Genomic DNA, 23,580 nt, shown 5'->3' on the forward strand with positions numbered 1-23,580 from the left:
GGAGAAGTGGCTCGCTGTGCCGCCCAGGCAGCTGCTACCGTACACACCGGGCATTATGAAACAGAAAAGAGAAAGCCGTTTGTCTCATTAGTACAGCACCCAGGAGATCCACAAAAATACACAACTGTTTCTCACACACACACACACACACACACACACACACACACACACACACACACACACACACACACACACACACACACAGTCATGACTGAGCCATTTCTAACCTGCTCCCTCAGGAGAAGGAGAATAAAAATAGCAGCACTGTTAAACACTTCCCTCCGCTGGAGATTCAGTCTCTGTCTGTCTCTTTCGGTATCTCACCCTTCGCCTGTCTGTCCTCGCCTGCAGCAGATGGTCTGCCCTCAGTCAAAGATCTCTACACAGAGACAGAGTCATTTTGAGAAATGAAAACACTCACTCTATCTCCATGCTGAGGAGCTCCAGCAGAGCCGTGAAGATGCCCATGTCGTAGAGGAGGAAGACGTTGTGTCGGGACCAGTAGAGGACGTCAGTTTCTGTGTCACACTCATCAAACACACCTGAATACACACACGTAAGAAAAAAGAAAAAATAAGAAATTATTTTTTGCTTAAGAAAAGACTATTTTAAGAATTTTTTTACAATTACTTTCATGCCAATTCAGCATGTTTATGTCCAAATTATCATTACCATAATGCTCAATGATTCATATTTTATTGTCTTACATATTTTTATTTAAAAAAAATATTTTTACTAAAAACAAATATTCCCATATATTTTTTATATAACTGAAATATGCATAAATTAAAGGCAGTACTACAAATTAAATAAAAAATTAAATAACACATAATTAGTAAAAAATAGTAAAGAAAAACAGTAAATAATAAATAAGACATTTTCATGCCAATTATTAAAGTCCAAATACACATTAAAAAACGCTTAATAATGATCCTCATTTTTGCAAGTCATACATTATTGTTTTATATATTTCTTTCTTTCTTTTTTTTTTAACCAAAACAAAAATGGCAACACTTTTTTTTTAATTTGCATAAATTAAGGGTAGTTATAAAAATGTAATTACACATTAAATAATACATTGTTATTAAAGTAATAAGAACAAAGAGAAAAGTGTTTAATAATAAAAATTATTATAGATAATATATACAAAAAAAAAAAAATACATCTAAATTGCAAAAGATCTTAATGATCCTAAAATAGATTTAATTTCACATAATATATTTTGTTACTTTCTTATTTCTTGATTTGGGGTAAAATATAATGTTGTTGACTGGTTTCATGAGATTCACTCATTGTATTGTGGTTGTATGTATTATATTCATACCTTGTGCCAAATAGAGGATGGCTCGGGCTACTTTGAGCCTCTTGTCTCGATCAGTGACCTCCAGAGCATCCAGCAGTCTCATGACATATGCCCTCTGCTCCTCCATACTCAACTCCATCCACCTCCGGCCCTTCACTGAGCAGAGTACAGAAGAATTATACCTCTGTCCATGTTAATCATTTCTGTCATTCTTCTACGTCCTCCCATTCTGGTTCGTTTCTGACATGTGAGAAAGATTAGTCAGGATTTGTGTTGCTCAAATACACATGAAAGGGGCAGCATACATGAAAACACTGCTTCACTTCAGTGACCTCTCTTCTCTTTCAGACAAAAATTTTATTCTACCACATATACGAGCGGGGGACTGAATGCAAATTACTGTACAAACCTCCCTCTGAATATTGGTAAAACATTTGCCATATGCTTCGAGAGTTTGTGCAGCAGATTTCTGCTGTAAAGCCTCACAAAAAGTATTTTCAGTGAAAGGCATGTGTAAAATTAAATCACTGAGGTCGATCATCTGACACTGAAGGCTTCACAGTGGAATTCTGATGGGACTGAGGCTTTTTATTAAAGTCACATCAGGAGGAATCAAAATTTCCTTGATTTTATGAGATATAAGATCTCGAAACATTTGCCTGCATGCATTTTCTCATTTCAGATGTGAAGATGTTTCATATACGTCTTTAAAGGAATGAAAACTCTCATGCCATCAAATATGTAAATGAGTTTGTTTCTTCATCGGAACAGATGTGTAGCATTACATCACTGTCTCACCAATGGATCCTCTGCAATGAATGAGTGCCATCGGAATGAGAGTCCAAACAGCTGATAAAAACATCACAAGTAATCCACACCACTCCAGTCCTTCAGTTAACATCTTGTGAAACGAAAAGCTGTGTGTTTGTTAGAAACAAATCCATCATTAAGGAGTTTTAACTTTAAACCGTTGCTTCTGGCCAAAATGGCCAAAGTCCAGAATTCATTATAATGCTTCTTACAGTGAAAAAGTCCATCCCCTGTTGTCCAAATCCACCCACTTATTTGTTTAGAACTATTCTGGACTGTTTTTTAAACTAAACTTTACCTGATCATATCACACTCCTCACCCAATCCACACGAGACATCTTTTTTACTGGAGATACCAATATTATGAATAAAGGACTCTTATTTAATGAGTTGAAGTTAAAAGTTCTTAATGATAAATTTATTCCAAATATGCTGCTTTTCACATCACAAGATGTTAATTGATGGACTGGAGTGGTGTGGATTACTTGTGGATTATTGTGATGTTTTTATCAGCTGTTTAGACTCTGATTCTGACGGCACCCATTCACTGCAGAGGATCCATTGGTGAGCAAGTGATGGAATGCTAAATTCCTCCAAATCTGTTCTGATCAACAAATAAACTCATCTACATCTTGGACGGCCTGAGGGTGAGTATATTTTAAGCAAATTTTCTTTTTTGGGTGTATTATTCCTTTAAAAGGCGCAGCAGCATAAAATCGGAGAGTCTGAGAGAGAGTGGAAAATTGCAATGTTACATTATATGTGGACACAAGGGAAAAAAATATATGAGCCCTTTGGATGGCAGAAAACTTTTAAAAGTGAAAACGTGTCTGTTAAGAGACTCAATCTACACATAAATGCAGTTGCTTCACAATCAACACAGATGTTCAGCACACACAAACACGCTAAAGCTAACGTGACACGGTGATCCAGCCTCTTGGATTTCCTCCATTTTGTAGGGCTGCAGTGGCATAGCAAACACACAGAGAGAGATGGAGAAGTCTGGTGAGGTGAGTCTGTGCACACAGCACGCAGGGTAAAGCCTGAGGCTATACACACACACACTATAACTACATAAACATTCTTTAAAGTTCTCTTTTTCTCACAGAGAGAGAACAGTGCAACTTTGCTGATGGTTTATTTCTGTTCTCTCTCAGACACAGGTGGAAATGTTATACCCGTGAGTGTTCAGTTAATCAGCCGTCTCTCTCTGTTTCAACACGTCCATGCCACTAGGACTCAAAGCTATTTTTCACTTTTAAACACAATGCAATTCCAGCACAAAACACTCTTGAGTAAGTGTTGTGTGAAGATCGATAGAAATTTTGCAAATAAATAGATTTTGTCTTGTTTTCTAGTATATATATATATATATATACATATATATATATATATATATATATATATATATATATATATATATATATATACACATATATGCACATGCTTAAACATGCTTAAAATTAATTTTGGATGCAAAACTGTGTAGGATCACAACACTTGTTCTTAGAGTACATATCAAGTAATTTGCATATTAGATTTTTTTTTCCTTACTCAAAATTGGTCAATTTTTTTCCTCTCGTGTTTAAAATTAATTTATAACTGAGAGGTTTTTGCTTAAAACAAGCAAAACAAATAAATAAATAAATAAATAGTAAACAAACAAAAAAATTCCAATGTGGTAAGACAAATAAACCTATTCTCTGAGAACAAGTCTGTGCATTTTGTTTCTGAAGTTAATTCATCCTGTTTTAAGGATGTTTTAAGATGTATAGTGGAAATTATTACTAAAAATATAATTAAAAATACTGATTATATTTTTTTGCTATAATATAACATTGGCTACCAGTGTAGGGTAAGTCACTCTAATAAGTAATTAATTACTAGCTACCAATTACATCTTCATCAGTAATTAGATTACTGTACTAATTACTCTCTCTAAAATATATTACATTACTAATTACTATCTAAATCCCATAGTTGAACAATTCAAGTATAGACATAAAAATACAATTTTAATTCTTTCAAATAAATAATATAAAATTGTATAAACCATTTTTGAACTGACTAAAGTATTTCAAGGGAGAACATTCAATGTTAAATTTTAATGTTAAATCCACAATTATTTTATATTGAATTGTTCTCTATTTAATGCAGAAGTAATTGTAATTAAATTGCAAGAAAATTTAAGAGTAATCCTTTACTTTACTTTGTCAAGAGAAAATCAGTTAAATTACAATAATGAATTACTCAGTAATGCGTTACGCCCAACACTGCGGGCTACATTACCATGATTCTTGAAGTCTTCCTCAAAGTAATCCCTGTTTAGACTGAACTCTGGTTCCTCTGTGTAGCTGTACAGCTCTGTGTGAAAGAGGCAGAAAGACGTGCATAGTTAAAGGAAAACAAGCACATAACATTGGCTTTTCATAGTAAAAAATTATCTTTATTTATTTCTTCTCTTTCTAGGTTTTACTAATTTGAACAATGCCTAAAATTTCCTGTGTCTATTTTTTCCTCTTTAAGAAGAATCGCTTTATGTATTCCCCAATTGTAAGTCGCTTTGGATAAAAACGTCTGCAAAATGTAAATGTAAATTAAACATTAACTGGCACATTGCTCATACCTCAAACATATCATGAAACACATGAACCACACACAGGTCGACCGTTAATGTTGCAACATTAAAATTACATCAGTAAATATGCATAATGAACATCTAATTTTCTATGAATTTATATTTATTTTTATATTTAAGCTATGTTCCAAACCTGCCAGATGTAAAAGTTCTTGCGCTGCTTCCACTAAGATTTGTTCACCCAGTGTTTGTTCATCCCTAGATATGTTAGTGTTAGTGTTAGTGTGTGTGTGTGTGTGTGTGTGTGTGTGTGTGTGTGTGTGTGTGTGTGTGTGTGTGTGTGTGTGTGTGTGTGTGTGTGTGTGTGTGTGACCCACCTGAGAGCTCTGCAGTGAAGCTGTCCGTGTCCCCATATTCAAACTCCAGGTTCGGGGACTCCATGGACCCCTGCAGATCAGAGGATCATCAAATAATAACTGCACTGCACAACAGAAAGTGTCACATGCCTAACATCCTGCAGCGCTTGCCAACCACATTTCAGGTCCTTCCACTATTTCTGCAGCATGTGATTTTCCTCGTAATTATGCAAATTCAGCCAAGGCACACTACTCTAGAACTTCAATGACAATAGCATGGGGAATAAAAATAAGGACGGCAATATGTCAGCATGCATTAACTACTATTTCCATCACCACAGTACCTCACATGTGCTCAGAAGGTACAACGATCTAAATACAAAGAAGTAACTATTAAAACCACACATACTGCGTCATAATCTCTATAATATACATTCTAAAATAGTATGTGAAATTAGGATTAATGCATCTCCAATTATAGTACACTCTAAATAGCATGTCTAGGGTGACCTGATGCTGTATTTCTGTGGATTTTGTAAGTCTGCACTAGGGATCGACCGATATGCATTTTTCAGGGCCGATGCCGATACCGATTATTACAGATCAAGGAGACCGATAACCGATATTTTGAACCGATTGTGTGTGTAGTGTAAAAATGAAAATTAATGTCAACAATTAAGAATAAAAAGGCCTCTGACAAAGACTCTCTTTAAATTATTTTAACACATCTTTAATTCTGAGAACTGTTCATAATAACAACATTAATATTAATAATAACAACAAACATAAAAAAGTGCTGGGAGCATCCATCAGCAGCATTCTGTAAACTAAGTAAAACTTAAAGCAAATTTAAACCAGCAACAAATGAACAAATAATGGAAAATAAATGTAATCTCTATATATATCTATATATTATATATATATATATATATATATCTATATATATATATATATAGATATATATATACAACGTGTGTATGTGTGTGTGTGTGTGTGTGTGTGTGTGTGTTATATTTAGCATTTTATTTGCAACCCAGAATTCCATTAAAATCACATACAACCCCATATTGTAATAGTGTTTTTTATTTTATTTTTAGACTGTTTATCACGGCAATTCAAACTAGAAAGTATACAGGACAGCGTCATCCAGAAACGTGCAATGTGAGATTATTGACAATTTACGTTATTAGCATAGGGTTATTAGCAGGGTGCGATTTGTGAAATAAACAAAGTGGGGGGATGCTTTTGAAAATTTTTATGAAATGTTTTTGATACGACGGAAATTGTATTTAGTGTGATCTCAGTTTAATAAAAAACATTGTAAGCTACGTTAGGCCCTATATTAATTGTAATGATTTAATGTCCACGGTTATTCAAACAACAAATTACATCGAGGGAAAGCGAGCAAAGAACACAACGGAGCTTTTTGAAACTCCGAATCAGTTAAACCACTGCGTCGCAAATTGATTCACTGTTTCGAACCACTCCAATCGGATCGCGTATGCGAATCATTTGATTCAGATTGGACGTCAGAGGGGTTAGCATGATGTTTTTATCCCCACCGGGGATAAAAGTTATTCAGCAGAGGCAGGGATGCATAGACCAGAAGGGGCGAAATCCCCCCATCCCCCCCGGCAAATCGCACCCCTAGTCAAATGAGGAAGAGAGCGCGGCCGCGGAGATAACTAAATCAGGAATAGGGAGCTCGCGTCGCGGTCAGAGCTCGCGCTTGATGCCCTTTCAGCTCTTCAAAATTTTCATAATGGTTATTCTGAATCTGTATGATAAATTATTTTGCAATCATGTTAGAATAAAGCAATATTTCTCGAAATATGCGCAATCTTTTTGACTAAGAGCCCTAACGGAACGGACGCTGTTCAGTGAAGCTATGTGAACAACACAAAAAAAAAAACCGCAGCAGAAGTGAGTGAATTCATTCGTGTTGATAATCTATTCACAATACAACGTTAAGTTGGCCGAATGGTGAGAGAAGTAGGTTTTAGTTTCACTATCTCAGCACTGATGTGATGATCCGTTAAAGCATATCACTGCAATGACGGACATTGACCGGGAATTCACAGTATAATAACTGAACGGGGCTTGTCATCATAAATCGATTATATTTAGGTGTTTTGCAACTTCAGTGTAGTGATTTATTGCAACTTCAGGAACGTTTACTGCATTCTTACCTTCGAGAGATAACTTATGATGTGTGATGATGATCACTGAAGCAGCTCCTCCTGTGCTTTCGGTGGTGAGAGCGGAACATTTTCCAGCCGCGCCAGCCGTATTGATTGGCCAGGCTCGTGACTCCCAACAAATCAGACGGACGATGGGCGGGGCTTAGTCTAGGCCACAGAGCGGTGCGCTCTGACTGAGGGTGGCTGGATCAGTGCCAGATCGCGCATTTCAAAATAAAATGGTTTTATCGGCAAATCGGTTTTGAAAATGGCCGATGCCGATAACAATAAAAATGCTTAATATCGGCGCCGATAATCGGCCACGCCGATAATCGGTCGACCCCTAGTCCGCACCTGTACATGCTTTTTGGGACAATGTTGCCTACAAACTTGGGAGATGAAGTGTTTGTAGGCAAAAGTTTGTAACTGTACTCTGTTAACATTTTCAGTAGGCTATAAATAAAATAAAAAATGAACAAATAAAATTTAAAAGGTTATTATTTTTGAAAATGCTGTCTGCACGGTCTGTAGTACACTGTAAAAAAATTATTTTAATGGTGAAAGAATGTAAAAATGCTACTGTTAAAACCTGTAAATTGGTTAACAGTATGTTATTTTTTACTACTGTATATACTGTAAAGTGAAAAACTGCAATAACTCTAATGAAACGTTTCATTTAATTTTACAGTAAAATATTGTCATAAATAGTTTATTGACATTGCTAGAATTCTCTGATTTGTGGTACACTGTAAAAAAATAGAATAGTCATTTTAATGGTAACACTGTTAAATGCTATTATGAAAAACTGATAACTGGCTAATACAAATTTTCTTACTTTATACAGCAAACAAACTTTTTTTTTTTACAAAAAACTACAAAGAGTAAAAAAATTAAAAAACTAACAAAATTACAAAATTAAAACAAAAAAACTTATCAATTAAACTCAAAAACTAAAAACAAAAACACAAAATCGACCCCCACAAAAGGTACACTTTAAAAAAAAAATAAAAAAAAAAAAACATTATTAAAGTAAAAATACTACTGTGAAAACATGTTGATTGCTTAACAGTAAGTTTCTGTAATATATACGGTGAAAACAGGACATTGAAAAACTCTAAACTAACCATCTCTGTGTAACATTTGATTTGATGGTTTTCATGTTAATAATTATATGTTTCTTCTTAGTTTTTTGTTCTCAGTTACAGTATGTACATTAGAGTTTTATAACACATCTTATGTTGATAAATTAATGTTCATTAAGGGGCTGTCAGCATATTATAAAGGTACAAAACAAATTTCTGTACTTCAGTAGGTTAAGTGAGTTTTTTTAACTGCAAAGTTCTGGCAATTTTTTTTTTTCCTGTAAAGATTTCACTGATTTTTTCACTGACCCACGGTGTGTCATGGTAATAAGAAGCGAGACTGCAGGGTTTCCAGTGTGTGTCTATCTAAAAGGATATTTCCTGCATAAATGACTGCTGACTGTTGGCCAAGTCTGCACTTACGCTTAAGAATAGCCACATGTCTTTTAGCCGACTCTCTCAAAGAGCTACTAAACGTGAACATTCACACCCAAACGCAGTGCTAATGGTTTCAAAACATCAGTGCTGATCTATGTATGCTGATATCCCTGAACAGCCTCTAAAACCTTGAGCCAAACATGGATTTCCTGGCTTTTCCTTCCCAGTCTGCCTGAAATGAAGACGTGTCAGGTCCTCTGAGGCGTTTTGATTTAATTGCAGCCCAATTAACATCTGGGGAACACACTCTGTGCTGTCAGTTGAAGAATAAATTACATAAGAAGCATAGTGTTGAAGATGAATTTCTTCATTGCCCCTGAGGACCAGGTTCTCTTGTTCAAGTGCTTATTCATTTAAAGATTAAGTGCTTCTGCAGGACATTCACCTTGTTGCAACTAATTTGGCCTCATTGTTGTGCTGGACTTTCGGTCAAGCTTTGTTTTTAGCAGGCAGCTTTCTTGCAGTATCTCCCTGTATTTTGCACCATCATGGTGTTATTTTTATTTTTGATGTGGGCAGTGTTAGACTTGTCCCACACATATCTCTTGGAATTTTGCCCAAAAGCTCTATTATGGAGGCATCTGACCTCAAAACCATCACAAATGGGTCACCCACTATGCTTTTTGGCAAACCTGAGATCTGCTTTCACATGGTTTCTTTTTGAGTAATGACCTCTTTCGGCATCCACCTGCAATTAACGCACCTCTACAGACATATCTCTTACTCAAATCATAAACTCAACACTTTACTTTTTAAATAAAGTGATTGTTGACCTCTCTCTACCTTCTCAAACAAGTCCCCTTCTCATGGATGATGATGAACTTTGGTAGGAAATGTCTGGGTGGTTTGATTTTTTACTCCATTTTATACTTTTGTTGTATCTCTAACCTCTTTGGGAAGCGTATACTCTTTCATTTGAAAGCTAAAAGCTAAAATGACTTCACAGGCAGTGGGCAGTCAAATAAACTTAAAATAACTCCCCATCAGACCAGTCGCTTTCATCTGTAAATCTGTGATTAGAATTACTAAATTTAAGTTTAAATTAACAACACACCCATGTCACGATAAATACTGATCTCACAATAAACTCTCACGACACTTTAAACAAAGCCAAAATAGAGTTAAAATGTCATTTTTAATTACTTCTAAAACATGATAAACAGTAAATGTACAAAAAGTACATTTCATAACCAGAATAAAAATAGCTAATAATAAAGAATTATGTTAGACGCATAATTGCTCTCTGTCCCTTACATACATTTAAAAACATTTTAAATATCATATTTTATTAAATAATTTATTTTATATTTTTTTTATTTTCTATAAATTATAAAATATGTAATATTATTTAATGCAAGTATTTTTAATTTATTAACATATTTAATAAACATAAAAGCTCAAATGTATGACCGGACTTTTCTGGATATCATTGTTTATATGTAAATAAAAACCTAAATTAAATCTATATAAACTTTCATTTTTGGAAGAACTATACACAATACATATTGAATTTTTGTATTGCGATATGTTGTGACACGATATATTGTTGCACCCCTAGTTTAAATGTATAATGTGTAATTCAGGCACTGTATAGTCATTATGGACAAAAAAAATACATTGTATAATGGATATGAGAAAATTATAAATGCACATTATCATTATAATGCACATTCTTTATGCATAATGCATGTGTCAGATTTTATGTATGCATTTGCACACTAAACTAATGATTTACTCTCTTCTCTCTGTCTGTCGCTCTCTCCCTCCTAACTCACAGACATGTGTGGCACAGACAGAAGCATTTTATTTTGGTCCTCAGGAGCAGATGGCATTGATACTCATGGTGGGAAGCTCTAACTGAGAGTTGTGTGGGAGAGAGAGAGAGATGGGCTTTCCTTCTGACAGCTTTCTGACACCTTCCCTAAAGGTAACTCCCTCTGATCTCCCAGAAGCAGAACACTCTCGTCTGATCCAAACCGATGCAGATACTGATGCATTCAGAGAAAGCAGTGAAGGTCAGGGGCCAAAACATCTGATACAAAGGCAAACTATGATACTTATAAACTTAAACAACGTCCTGTAAACAGAATACACATTTCTGGCGTGAATCATGTCACTGATTATTACTCACACACACGTCATACACTGAAGAAACTGACTCAGTGGTGGAGTCTAATGAACCATGAGTTCTTCAGAAGGCTTTTTTACGTCTAACTTCTCACCATTCCTGATCATTACGAGATACTTGCAAGTTATGTACTTTAGGTTAGAATCAGTAATATTTTATGGTGTTTTACCCTACAAAGCTTACTGTATCACTTTTTCTAAGGTCTCTAAATGATCAACATGCTTAAAACTGTGCTAAAAAAAATCAGTTGTACACAATCTACTACATGTATTTTGTCAAATTTGAGCAAATAAAAGGCCTTTTAATATAATTGTAAAAAGTCCATCTTCAGGTCATGGTTCATGTGTCTTTTTGCTGTGAAATCTTTACTGATTTTTATAAAGCAAATGTAAGAATAACTTTTACATTGTTAGTAATATTTCAAGATAAATACGAAGCAACTTAGGTCTACTTGATTAACCATACACCATTTTTTTTTTAATCATGTTAAAATATGAACTGAACAAGAGTTGCACACCTTTCTATCCTATGAAATAAACTGGAGTAATCTGTAAAGTTTAAAACAGGGCATGCACATTGCGCCCTGTGCCAGCACCGAGCTAATGGACCAAATGCCAAAAGATCCAGTCAATATTCACCATTTAATATTCATTACTAATTTAATGCATCTAAATGCAATAATTCATCACTAATATTACCATGCTCATACCATAAGACCAAGCACAGAGCTTCACATCCTGCATATTCTGGTTTAATGACAGATCACTCACATATATGATAACTCCAGGCATGCACGTCATTTTGAAGCATTTCGTGTACATTAAAACTGCCTCTATCACTGTACTATATAAAAAAAATCTGCTGCAGGAGTAATACACCCTTGAATTCCTCTTAAAAAAAAATGGACTAACCCAACTTTTGGGTTAAAAATGCAATTTAAAAATTTAGTCCATAATTTACTCAAAGTTGAGTTGAAACAACCCAGCATTTTTTAGAGTGATATTCACAGCACAATATGCGCTGTCCTTGATCCTTGAAGACTGAATCTAGGCTGTGCTGTGCCAAGAAGAGAATCAAATATGCATTTGCTAGTTTTTATTTTTAATGACTAAATAAATAATAAGTTCATATGTTGGTGAGAGCAATGAATACATTATAGTGTGCAGTCTTTACCACTCCAATTCAGTTCATTCATAGATAGATAAATAGATACTGTAGATAGACAGACAGACAGACTTTCTTTCAAAGAATATAAATTAAAAATTCATCAGCAGATTGTATATTACAAATCAAATCAATTCTAGATAGATAGACAGACCACGGCTTCTTTCAAATAAATTTAAATGAAAATAAATAAATAAATCTGCAGCAGATAGTATAATATTGACCCCATTAATTCCCCATATAACAACATATATATTCCATAACATCATATATATAAATATTATAATGAATATATTTGAATAAATATTATAATGCACAGGAATTTGTGTCCATTGACATTTGACGGGTTAATTTGGGGAATACACATGTACTGTAAATGACATGAGCCAAATACATACAGTACATGCTCAGCATTTTATATGCGCATGTGCATATCCATATACTGTGTAAGAATTGGGAATTTAAGACAGAAACAAATGTATTCATCATATTTACCCTTCAAATGCATGGACATGAAACGCATGTCTATATCCTCTATAAAACCATCAGCCGGTCACACTGGATCAAATTCCTAAAGACAAGGTATTTTTAGCGCCATGCATGTTTCTAAAATAACAACTCGAGGCATTTAGAGCCCCCAGCAACAAGACACCTTACACACACACATCCCTCTACCACTGCAAACTGTCAGTGTGCTCGGATTACCTCCGAATCCTTCTGCTGATGGCTGAACCCATCTCTCTCTGGAGCCAGAGACTTCTGTCTGTTACTGTTAGAATCATTAAGTAAAGGTACCTCCATGTCGTCGGTCTGCTGCTGCATCTGTCAGGCTGTGGATCTGCTCGCCGCACGCAAACACACTGTCACACTGAAGCAGACGCTGCTGCTCTCCAAGTTCAGAATAATATCCGTCCCCGTCGCTCTGATTGGCTGCTGATCGCCGATGAGGGCGTGGTGTGACGTAACCACGCCCACACCGCACATGACCACGAATATGCAGGTGCTACTACATATAAATTGCCTGTATTTCACTCAAAATATGCTAATTTTAATAAATGTAATACATTTTCATTGAAATTGCTGTAAACAGCGTCCCAGGGGTTGTTTTTATAAAAATTTTTTTTTTTGCAGTTTACCATTTATATTTCTTCAACTTTAAACAAAAATTAAATCTTAAGTATGAAAATGTTTTAATAACATTACATACATACATACATACATATATATATGTATATGATGTGTGTGTATATGTATATAATTTATATATATATACATACACACACACACAATTATTATTATTCTTTTTTTATTATTAAGATTATCATTATTATTAGATATAAAAGACAAATACAATAAAATAAAATCTCCAGTCAATCATGTATGGCCTTTAGAAAGTGCTGTCAGAGTGATGATTCGGACAAACAAAGTGCATTTATTCACATTGAGGAACAGAAAGATCTGCAGCTAGAAAGAGCCACATTGTGACGTTTTTGACAGACCATATTGTGAACACAATGAATTATTGATTGTTGAGATGGAGACACGTTCGTCATGGTGGTGTCTTCACGAGTCAAGTCGAGTGAGGACACTTCAATGAACCTTTTAATTTGAAAGTGTGACAGATGCCCAAAAGAAACGGGACATACTTTGAAAGAAAGGGTTATATAGTCTTAACCACTGCAATGTTTATCATATTACACTTTTAACAAATTATTAAACATTATTAGTATCCGCACTTTAGCATCAGGGAAGGTTTGACCTTGAGGACAGTCATTCGTAACAGGTCAGAGTGAAGATAACAGACGCTCAACATTTGTGTGTTTGTACAAGTAACCTGAAGGTGTGTGACAACAGCAGCTGTTCTTACATACCTCTCAAAGCATCATGTGTCCAGAATAAACACCCACTGTTTACACTGTCCAATGATGACACCAGTGTCCAGGAATATACAGAGACTAAGCACACCAAGAATAGCATTAAAATACCTTATATTCAGCTAAGATCAAATTAGATTTTTTTTCCTAAAGGCATCACAACAGTTTCATTCAACACATTTCACTGGGATGCCCGGATATCTAAAATCTCCTAAAGGACCTTGACTCTAAATTACACCTGAAATGACTGGCCAGCAGAAGCTGAGCACTCAATCACGGTCAACAAACAACCGTCCTCCTCAAACCTTCAAAGGCTGTGCTTCATGAATATTCAAGCCAGGGTTAGATAATTAAAACCAAAATCATAAAAATGTATAATAATAATATATATTTTTTTAATTTTAAATATATATATATATATATATATATATATACATTTAAATATATTTAAATATTTACAATATATTTTTAAAATATTTCATTTCTAATTTTTATTGTTTAACACGATAACTTAAAATAACTGAAAACATTAATAAATACAATAAAAAAAATTACTTAAATATACCCCAATAACTAATAAAAATGACAAATCACAAAATTACAAAAAACATAATTAAAATGAAGAGAAAATATAAAAATAAAAACTATTCAAACATAAAATATTCTGCTTTTTTCATTTTTGTAACTTCTAAACATCCCAATGTAAAATAGGGAATTATTTGTGCTCTTTATTTAAATTTTAGTTTTTTTTTTCTGGTAGGCTATTAAAAAAAACACACTCACACACATCTACAAACAATCAAGACAAACATGCATATGATAGCCTACTTAAGTAATAACCTGATTTGATGCAAAATAATAATATTAATAATAATTATAGTGCAGCCGGTAATACCTGCAAAAAAGTTTTACATTTGTGATTTTTATTTTTGTTCTTCAAGATTACAGATTATTGCTCATCTACCATCACTTGCAATATTTAAACATTGTGGACAACTCATCAAAGACTTTTCTTATTTGTAGTGATTTACAACAATAAATATACAGATGTTTTAGCTTTACGTCAACGCTCATTCTCCGTAAGAGGTGCTGGTGTTGATCCCATGCGCTCCATGTGGTTATAAAAGCATCTGGAAAAATCCCAGCACTCTAACCACACACAACAGCCAAAAAGCATCAGATAATCAACACTATTCCCACAAAACACACTACAAAGCACACAAAAAAACACAAAAAAAAAAACGTACCCTTGCAAATAAAAATTAAATAAAATTAAGACAACCGGTTGAACACATTTGAACAAGACGTACACCAGCTGATGTGATTTAGTACAGAGATTGTGTGTCAAGCAGATAGTGAATGCAAACGCGACAGAAGGGTTATTGAGGAGATATGGAGTATCAATACATTTACATTTTCAATACTAACGTAGGCTCTCTTGACACAAACTACAAGAGTAGCACATACTAACAATGTAAGAGGAACAATCATTTAACCCACCTTGTGTTTGTAAGGAAAGCAAGTGTTTGAGAGAAAATTTAACACTGTTATATGGCTTTAGAGTTTTGTAAAGTTGATTTGAGCAGCCTAGAGTTTAAAAGGGTCCCTGGAACTGTAATCTAATAATTTGTCATATAACAGGAACCATAAAGCCCAAAGTATACTTCGGTTTTCAAACATGTGCTAGTTTATGTGACGAGAATGTCATCAAAAGCACGGCCCGATTTTTCTAACCGCGCATGTAATATACTCATTTACTCATAATTGCGAGATTATCACACACAATTCTGAGAAGTCGGAATTGAGAGATAAAGTTGCATTTACTCACTGCAGAAATGAGATAAATTCGCAATTCTGAGAAAAAAAAGGTCTCAATTGCAAGATGTCAACACGTAACTGCAAGAAATAAACTCGCTTTTCCATGAAGTCTGAATAGTGAGATAAAGTCACAATTACAATCGCAATTCTGTAAAAAGAAAAACAGGATATAAAACTCAAGAAGAAGAGTACAAACTTTAAGATATAAAGCCACAACTGCGAGAATAATAAAATACCTGAATTGTGAGATACAAATTCTGAATTGCAAGAAAAAAGTCAGTTGCAAGTTTATACCTCGCAATTCTGTTTATCTCACAGTTTTGAGAAAACAAAGTCCAAAATGTGAGACAAAATGTCGCAATTGAATTATTTATTTATTTTTATTCCGTGATTGAAATGGGCTTCAATTGGAAATGCCCGAGCCACTGTTTCACAGTTGAAAAAAAGAAACAGAGACGACGAGACATTTTTGTCGCTCTTAATTTTTTTGAGAGAAAAAGTGCAGACACTGGACAAGTACGAGTATTTTTAGTGTGCATGTGTCGGCTGTACATTCAACTGTGCATTACAAAAATAAATAAATAAATAAAATAAATACTTGGACAATCACAGCAATCAAAGAAAAGTACTTTGCGATGCAAGTGTTCCACTGGCAAACTGACACCTACACGACACAGACATCCATGTGAGGAACGTGACACCACATTAAACAGGAAACGGACAAGGTCATTTTGATTCCCTTTATGACAAACACAGATGGCAAAGAGAAGATTAATATCTGCCATAAAAGATATTCAGAAGTGTAGTAAAATAAAGGTCCCAATTTTATTATATTTGAATCTCCAAGTCACAAAGGCAGCTTTTGCTCTACAGGCCTGCAAACAGCAAAACTATCCTCTGAAATGAGTACACAGTTCTTGGATTCAGTTCACACAAATTTCTCTCCCACTGTGTTCTAGACTAAATCTGCAGAGGAAACTCTGGAAAGAAACTCGGTACCGGATTAACTGTACATTTGGTATCTCATTGATATAGACTCTACTTCACAGTATATAAAACAAGGGTTTCATTAAATTTCATATTACATTAGAGTATCTTATAACATTTAATTGCTTATTTTTATAATGACAGAGGATGAGTTCATAGGAACAAAAGATGATGGCAGAAGAAAAAGTAAAAAAAAAAAAAATCATAAATATTTTAATATACACACCCCTGTGATTACACAGCCTGATGAGTTTTAGCAGGAACTTGAATAGACTGCACACAGTTTGAGTGTTTCAATCTCAAATATCAATACTGGCATTCTTGGAAACAGTGTGGAAGGAGCGTGTTGCGTTTGAAAGGGAAATTTGAAATGCTAACTCCTCAGCCAATAAGATTCCAGTCTGAGTGATCAGAGGGGAAAAGCCCCTCCCCCGATTTTCACAATCCAGTAAAAGTTCAACAACTTTTATTTAGAACCCAGAGCGCAAAGTGTTAAAATTTACTGTAAAAATTAATACAAGTTTTAAAAAATAAACAACAATTTGAGGTGTGATCAATGAAAAGAAGATTTGAACCCCTGCACCCGACCGTAAATCTGTCCCACCCTCCATATTATACAGAAAAAAAAGAAAAAAAAATCACATGTAGAAAACTAGAGAACAGGACAACGTGGCATGTCCATGACTAAATCATCAGGTATGATTGAACATTGTTTTTCTTGTCTTTAACGGAACTTAAAATTAAACAATAAAAGATCTCTAAATGGATTACATAGAACTAACACATGAAGCTAAGAAAAGATGAAATGGTGAAATTTCCATGAAAACGTCGCTAGGTTGCACCACTGGCAGTAGCAGCTCATAAAAAGTTAGCTAAGTTATTCTAGCGTAAAATAAATAAACACTGCCGTAGAGATAATTAGCCACGCCCTTCACCCCCAACCAATCAGATCAGGGCTTCTCCCTCCCCTCCAAATGCAGGCTGTGACACAGTCACACCTTAGTCTGTATGAATTATGGAGTCTTGGTAATTTCTTTAGTCTTCGTTTCCCATCTGTGAATGGGTCTAGTACCTGAAAGTGAAACCTAAATGTTAATAATAAAAGACAGGAGTTTTTAAATCAAAGGCTTATCATGCAGCCGCTGACCTGTAGTAGTTTGGCTTAAAGGGTCCATTCTTGTTCAGGCCGAGATATTTGGCCTGTTCATCAGATAGTTCAGTCAAATGTGCATCAAAAGTAGGGAGATGAAGGCTGGCCACGTACTCATCTGCAGAAAAAGCAGATTAGCATTTTTAAAGCACATTTTAAACATTGTGCATCAAGAAAAGTCACATTTTGATTTAATATTTATAATTTGGCACCATATTTTGGTGCCAGTTTTTAGCACCTGCTGGAGTGTTGAACCACGGTGGTATAATCATGCCGAGAAATAAATTATATATATATATATATATATATATATATATATATATATATATATATATATATATATATATATATATATATATATATATATATATATAGAAAGTAATATTGTGGAATATTATTATTAATAGAAATAACTATTTCTATTTGAATATATTTTAAAACAATTTATTCCTATGATGAAAGCTGAATTTTCAGCATAATTACTCCATATACACACACACACACACACACACACACATAGTTATAAATATTATATAATCTGGTATAATCTCTTCATCAAAAACTGAAAAGTAAGAGTCCTAGAGGAGTCAACATTTACTCAAATGCAACATAACTAGCTCACAAACTATGAATATTTCAAAAATCACACTTTGCAAACAAAAGGCTATTTAAATATTAATATTTTACTTCTGATTCAAAGATTCAGATAATCAAGGAAACTCATCTCCAATCAGAAAAGCGATTGGCCAATTTCATTTTGCGGGCAAAAAGAGGTCCATTGTCTCATCAATAGCAGAGTGAAGTATAAAGCACAACTCACTTTTATACCAAGCAGGTTTTTTTGCAGAACTTTTTCCCTCTCACACAAAATTCCCAATTGTATGGAGTCCTATTGTGTCACAACTCAAAAATGTAAATGTGACCGTATTTAACTGTCTTAAAGAGGCCATTTGGGATTCAATATCTCATTTATTTTTTTATTTTTGTCTGTGAGCGTGAGCTGAAGGTTTGGAAGGAAAAGCTGAAGAGCAGTGGAAAGGATGAGAGATCGTGGAGGGAGAAGTGGCAGCCGTTTGTGACAGCGTGACCTATTTTCAGCTGTCTCCTGCTCCTCAGGGTCTGCGCAGGATCCCACATGGCTAAACTCTACAATGCGTGCCGCAGAAAACACTGAATCTTTCAACAGGCTGAAAACATCTGTGCATGGCGCAGACTAAACCAATTACTACGATTACACCCCTAGACGGCCATAATATTAAGACAACATTTGAGGATTTCACTTAAATCCTGGGTTTATTGCATGTGACGCCTGTCTTAGTGGAAAATAAGCACCACAGATCTCTCAAATAGTTCGTTTCAGGTCATGCATAACCATTCATTTAGACATGCCATTTTTTATGCACGTGCATGTATTTATATCAATGCATCATACCCATTTTTTTAGGCAGCAGGTAGACGTCCTGTTTGTAGCGGCCTTCAGGAGCATTGTACAGCTCTATCAGAGCCAGCGCCTGGGGAAAAAAGGAGCAAGAAATCAGTCACCATGACAACAGCAAGGCTGACACACATACACACACACACACACACACACACACACACACACACACACACACACACAGCCACACACTTTAAGTGCCTGAGGTTCATACTCTAACACAGCACACAGACTGAGAAACCAATTCTCTGATTGGACTGATTGGATATTTCATGCACACAAAAGCACATTATCCATTTAATAAAGTCATTTGTGTTCATTTTTCACTCTTTGACTCTCGTCTCACCTGGGTAGTCGCAGTGATGGATAGCACAAAGGTAGGAACAGTGGAGCAGCTCAGGTTTAGGAGGCGACCCTGGAAATATATAAAGTATATGGATTTGATAAGACATTAAAATTCTATCATACTGTGTTTTCAGTCACATTTTAATCGTAACTTCTTTTTTATCCTTCATAATACCTGTGCAATGTCCGACTAGTTAAATAAACTTGCCTTGCCTACAGGAAAATACATCCCATTTAGCCACATTATATATAAAACAAATCTATTTACACGCATAAATGCATTTATATAGATATTTAATCCAATGTAAAAAATAAATAAATAAATAAATAAATAAATTAACCTTTAAACCATAAAAACTGCATTGCCTAAAGTAAAATAAATGTTAACTAAAATATAAAAAAGTATAAAAAAGCTTTTATTTCAGCTAGTTGCCAAGGCTTCATTTATTTTTTTATTTTAGTTTAACTTGAAGTACAAAAATGACTAAATCCAAAATAAAAATTAATATGAACTAATAACTATAGAACTATAAAACAAAAACAAATATAAATGACATTATCAAAAAATACAAATACTACACTACAAATACACTATGGTAATACAAAATTACCATAGCTTTAACTAAAATTAAAATGAAAAATATATATATAAAAAAAAAAATATTAAAAATATTAATAAAAACTATTACAGTTTATCCATTATATAAAATAACACTGCAAGGTAACTGTGATTGCATTAAGACATTATAAAGATGTATTTTACATTCCCTCCAGTTTTTTGCAATTCAGCACAATGCAAGTGCATCTTGATGCAAGTTTTCACTTAAACACAGTCGACTGAAAGTGAATGTAAACATTTTGGAGAAAACTGGATATGTATCAAAATCAGTCATTTTGATCATAAAAAATAAATAAATATATATATATATATATATATATATATATATAAAAAAATAATAAATATAAAAAAAAAATAAATCAAAAATTTTCAATCTGTCTAACCTCTGCCAGCAGCACTATTCTCTTTCCATCTGGCCAGATCACATGATCCACCTGTGACCTCACCCGCTCCCAGGTCAGTTCGGGGGTTCGCAGACTGGCCTGAGAAGTTGGAAGACGGTCAACTTTCAGACACTCGTTTACAGACAGTACATACGTGTGAATACACCGTGGGTTAGAGCAGTATCCTCACCACATCAATCTCAGTGTTGGAGTGGCCCATGTTGCAGACGATACAGCCGTTCTTCATGCGGTCCATGTACTCTCTTACTACCACGTTTTTATTGCCTACGGAAACCACATACAACAAGAGTGAGATGAATGCGAAAGAGAAACCCTGAAAGCTTCTTGGTTTAGTGGATGAAAGGAGCTTCGGGAAAGAAACTGATCTAAAATGACTCAAAGAGCCACATAAATCTGAAGTCCCTCGTTCTCCATCTGCCCTTCCCCACAGAACCACTAAATGAATCCAAAGAAGTCAAAATGCAATTACTACTGAAAGCAATTTCATCCACATGAGCAACACAGCTGCCTGCAGACTGAACTGTGATTCAGGTTTGATTCTTTAATTGTCCTGTTCATACTATATCTAACAGGAACAGTTAGAAACGGGTCTATAATCAGAACTTTTGTCAAACTACATTTCATTGAAATTCAAGACTGACTCAGGCATAATTACTTGAAGTGTATACGAGTCTCAGATGCAATTAACTTTAGGAAGAGCAATCTATACTACAATCACTGTATTTGTTCAGTGCAGTGAGAAGTAGAATGCAGTTATAGAGGCAATAAACTGTGCTCAGTTATATAACAGTGTATCATTCTGCAGCAGTGCAGTGTCTGTTAAACACTACCTGATAGCTCAAATTGCCTTCACAACCTCATTTAAAAACATGTTAAAAATGCACAAATAATGATTATTTTAAAAATAATTATTACTTAAAATATATAATATAATAATACTAAGAATAAAAATAATAATTATTGTTGTTTGACTAAAAGCCTTCATTACCTCATTTAAAAACAATGTTACTTTTTTTTAATTATTACTTTTAGAATTATTATTATTACTACTATAAAAACTTTTAAAAATAAATGATTACTTAAAATATAATACATAAAATATTATAACAACAACAATAATAATAATAATAATAATAAAAACCTGACTAAAAATGCCTTTATTTAAAAAAAAAATTACATCATATATTTTATCATAAATATAGTATATATATATATATTATATAATATTACTATATCATAATCAACAACAACAAAAGAATGATAGAATAAAAACAATTTTTTTAAACTGACATTCAAATGAAGTTATAATATTTAAACAGCAAGGGGGTAGTAAAACCTAAAAATTCAAAATTCTGTCATAATTTAATGGAACACAATAGAAGAAACTTTAAAGTATGTCAGTTGTTTCCAAGCAATTACATAGAATGGGCACAGCAGCTTTCAAGCTTCAAAAAAAGATGCAAAAAGTAGAGAAAAAATTTGTCTTTTTTTTGGTAAATTTGCCATTTTCCCCCCCCCTTAAAATCAAAGAATCAATCAGAATAATAAACCTTCTAAATTTTCTACAATCAAAATCAGATTCAAAAATACCTGTGCAGGTGATGACAATGTCGACTTGTCTGATGACTTCGTTGCGTTTTACACAGCCTGAAGTGCCATCCATGCTGCGTGAATGACAAATATAAATTAGTCTTTCTGATGAGTGAAAAATGAAAAAGAGTTGCTGTACAGACGGAATTCTGAATAAACACCCCACACACACACACACAGCCACACATTTTAAGTGCCTGAGGTTCTACTTAACACAGCAAAAGGGACTGAGAACCAATCTCTGATTGGACTGATTGGATTTTTCATGCACACAAAACCACATTATCCATTTAATAAAGTCATTTGGTTCATTTTTCACTCTTGACTCTCGCCACCGGGTAGTGCAATGAGGATAGCAAAAAGGGTAGGACAGTGGAGCAGCTAGGTTTAGGAGGCGACTGGAAATATTAAAGTAAATGGATTTGTAAGACTTTTAAAATTTATCATACTGTGTTTTAAAGTACTTTTAATCGTAACTCTTTTTTCTCCTTCATACTTAACCTGTCGCATTTCCTTCCTAGTTTTATCAAATATAAGCTTGCCTTGCTACAGGGACAAAGTACAGTCCCTTGTTAGCACACATGTATAGTAGTAAAGAGAACAATCTATTTACACGCATCAATGCATTTATATGAGATAGTGTTGAATATCCAAGTGTAAAAATGTGATAAATACATCAAAGCTAATACAGATAATAAATTATACCTTAAACCATAAAAACCTGCATACCTAAAGTAAATAAATGGTAAGCTAAAATATAAAAAAGTAGAAACGCTTTTATTTCACTCGTTGCCAAGCTTCATTTATTTTTTATTTTTAGTTTAACTTGACGTACAAAATTGACTAAATCCAAAATAAAATTAATATGAACTAAATAACGATAGAACTTATAAACAAAAACAAATTATAAAGGGACACATATCAAAAATTCCAAATACTACACGACACATACACTAGGGGAATACAAAATTCCCATAGCTTTTTAATTACAATTACAATGAAAACATATATTCATATAAAAAAAAAATATTAAAATATTAATAAAAACTAGTACAGTTTATCCATTAATATAATATACACTGCACGGTAACTGTGTGGCATGAGAGAGATCATTTAAAAGATGTATTTTACATTCCCTCCTTTGTTCGCAATTCACGCACAATGCAAGTGCATCTTGATGCAAGTTTTCAGCTTAAACCACAGTCCACTGACAACGTGAATGTAACCCTTTGGAGCAAACTGGATATGTATCAAAATCAGTCCTTTTGATCATGAAAAATAATAATAAAATATATTTAGATATAATCTAATATATGATA

At 34.0% G+C, this 23,580-nt stretch overlaps 1 protein-coding gene and 1 pseudogene across 3 annotated transcripts in view; both read right to left on the reverse strand.

Moving 5' to 3' along the window:
* LOC109071879 (striatin-interacting protein 1 homolog) overlaps positions 1 to 12,962 on the reverse strand; it is a 29,427-nt gene extending 16,465 nt beyond the window's left edge. The window contains exons 1-5 of one of the 3 annotated variants that reach the window (XM_042747326.1): positions 12,835 to 12,962; positions 5,069 to 5,138; positions 4,403 to 4,477; positions 1,325 to 1,459; positions 422 to 542 (exon numbers count right to left, since the gene is read on the reverse strand). In XM_042747326.1, coding sequence (XP_042603260.1) covers positions 422 to 542; positions 1,325 to 1,459; positions 4,403 to 4,477; positions 5,069 to 5,138; positions 12,835 to 12,861 — 428 coding nt within the window. In that variant the 5' untranslated portion in view covers positions 12,862 to 12,962. Of the gene's footprint in view, positions 1 to 421; positions 543 to 1,324; positions 1,460 to 4,402; positions 4,478 to 5,068; positions 5,139 to 12,744 lie in introns of all 3 variants that reach the window. The other 2 variants (XM_042747313.1, XM_042747320.1) reach the window with 2 other exon arrangements.
* A 3,575-nt stretch (positions 12,963 to 16,537) lies between these two features.
* LOC109076013 overlaps positions 16,538 to 23,580 on the reverse strand; it is a 38,608-nt pseudogene continuing 31,565 nt past the window's right edge.

This window comes from Cyprinus carpio, chromosome A4, assembly GCF_018340385.1.
Source record: "Cyprinus carpio isolate SPL01 chromosome A4, ASM1834038v1, whole genome shotgun sequence".
Taxonomy (NCBI): domain Eukaryota; kingdom Metazoa; phylum Chordata; class Actinopteri; order Cypriniformes; family Cyprinidae; genus Cyprinus; species Cyprinus carpio.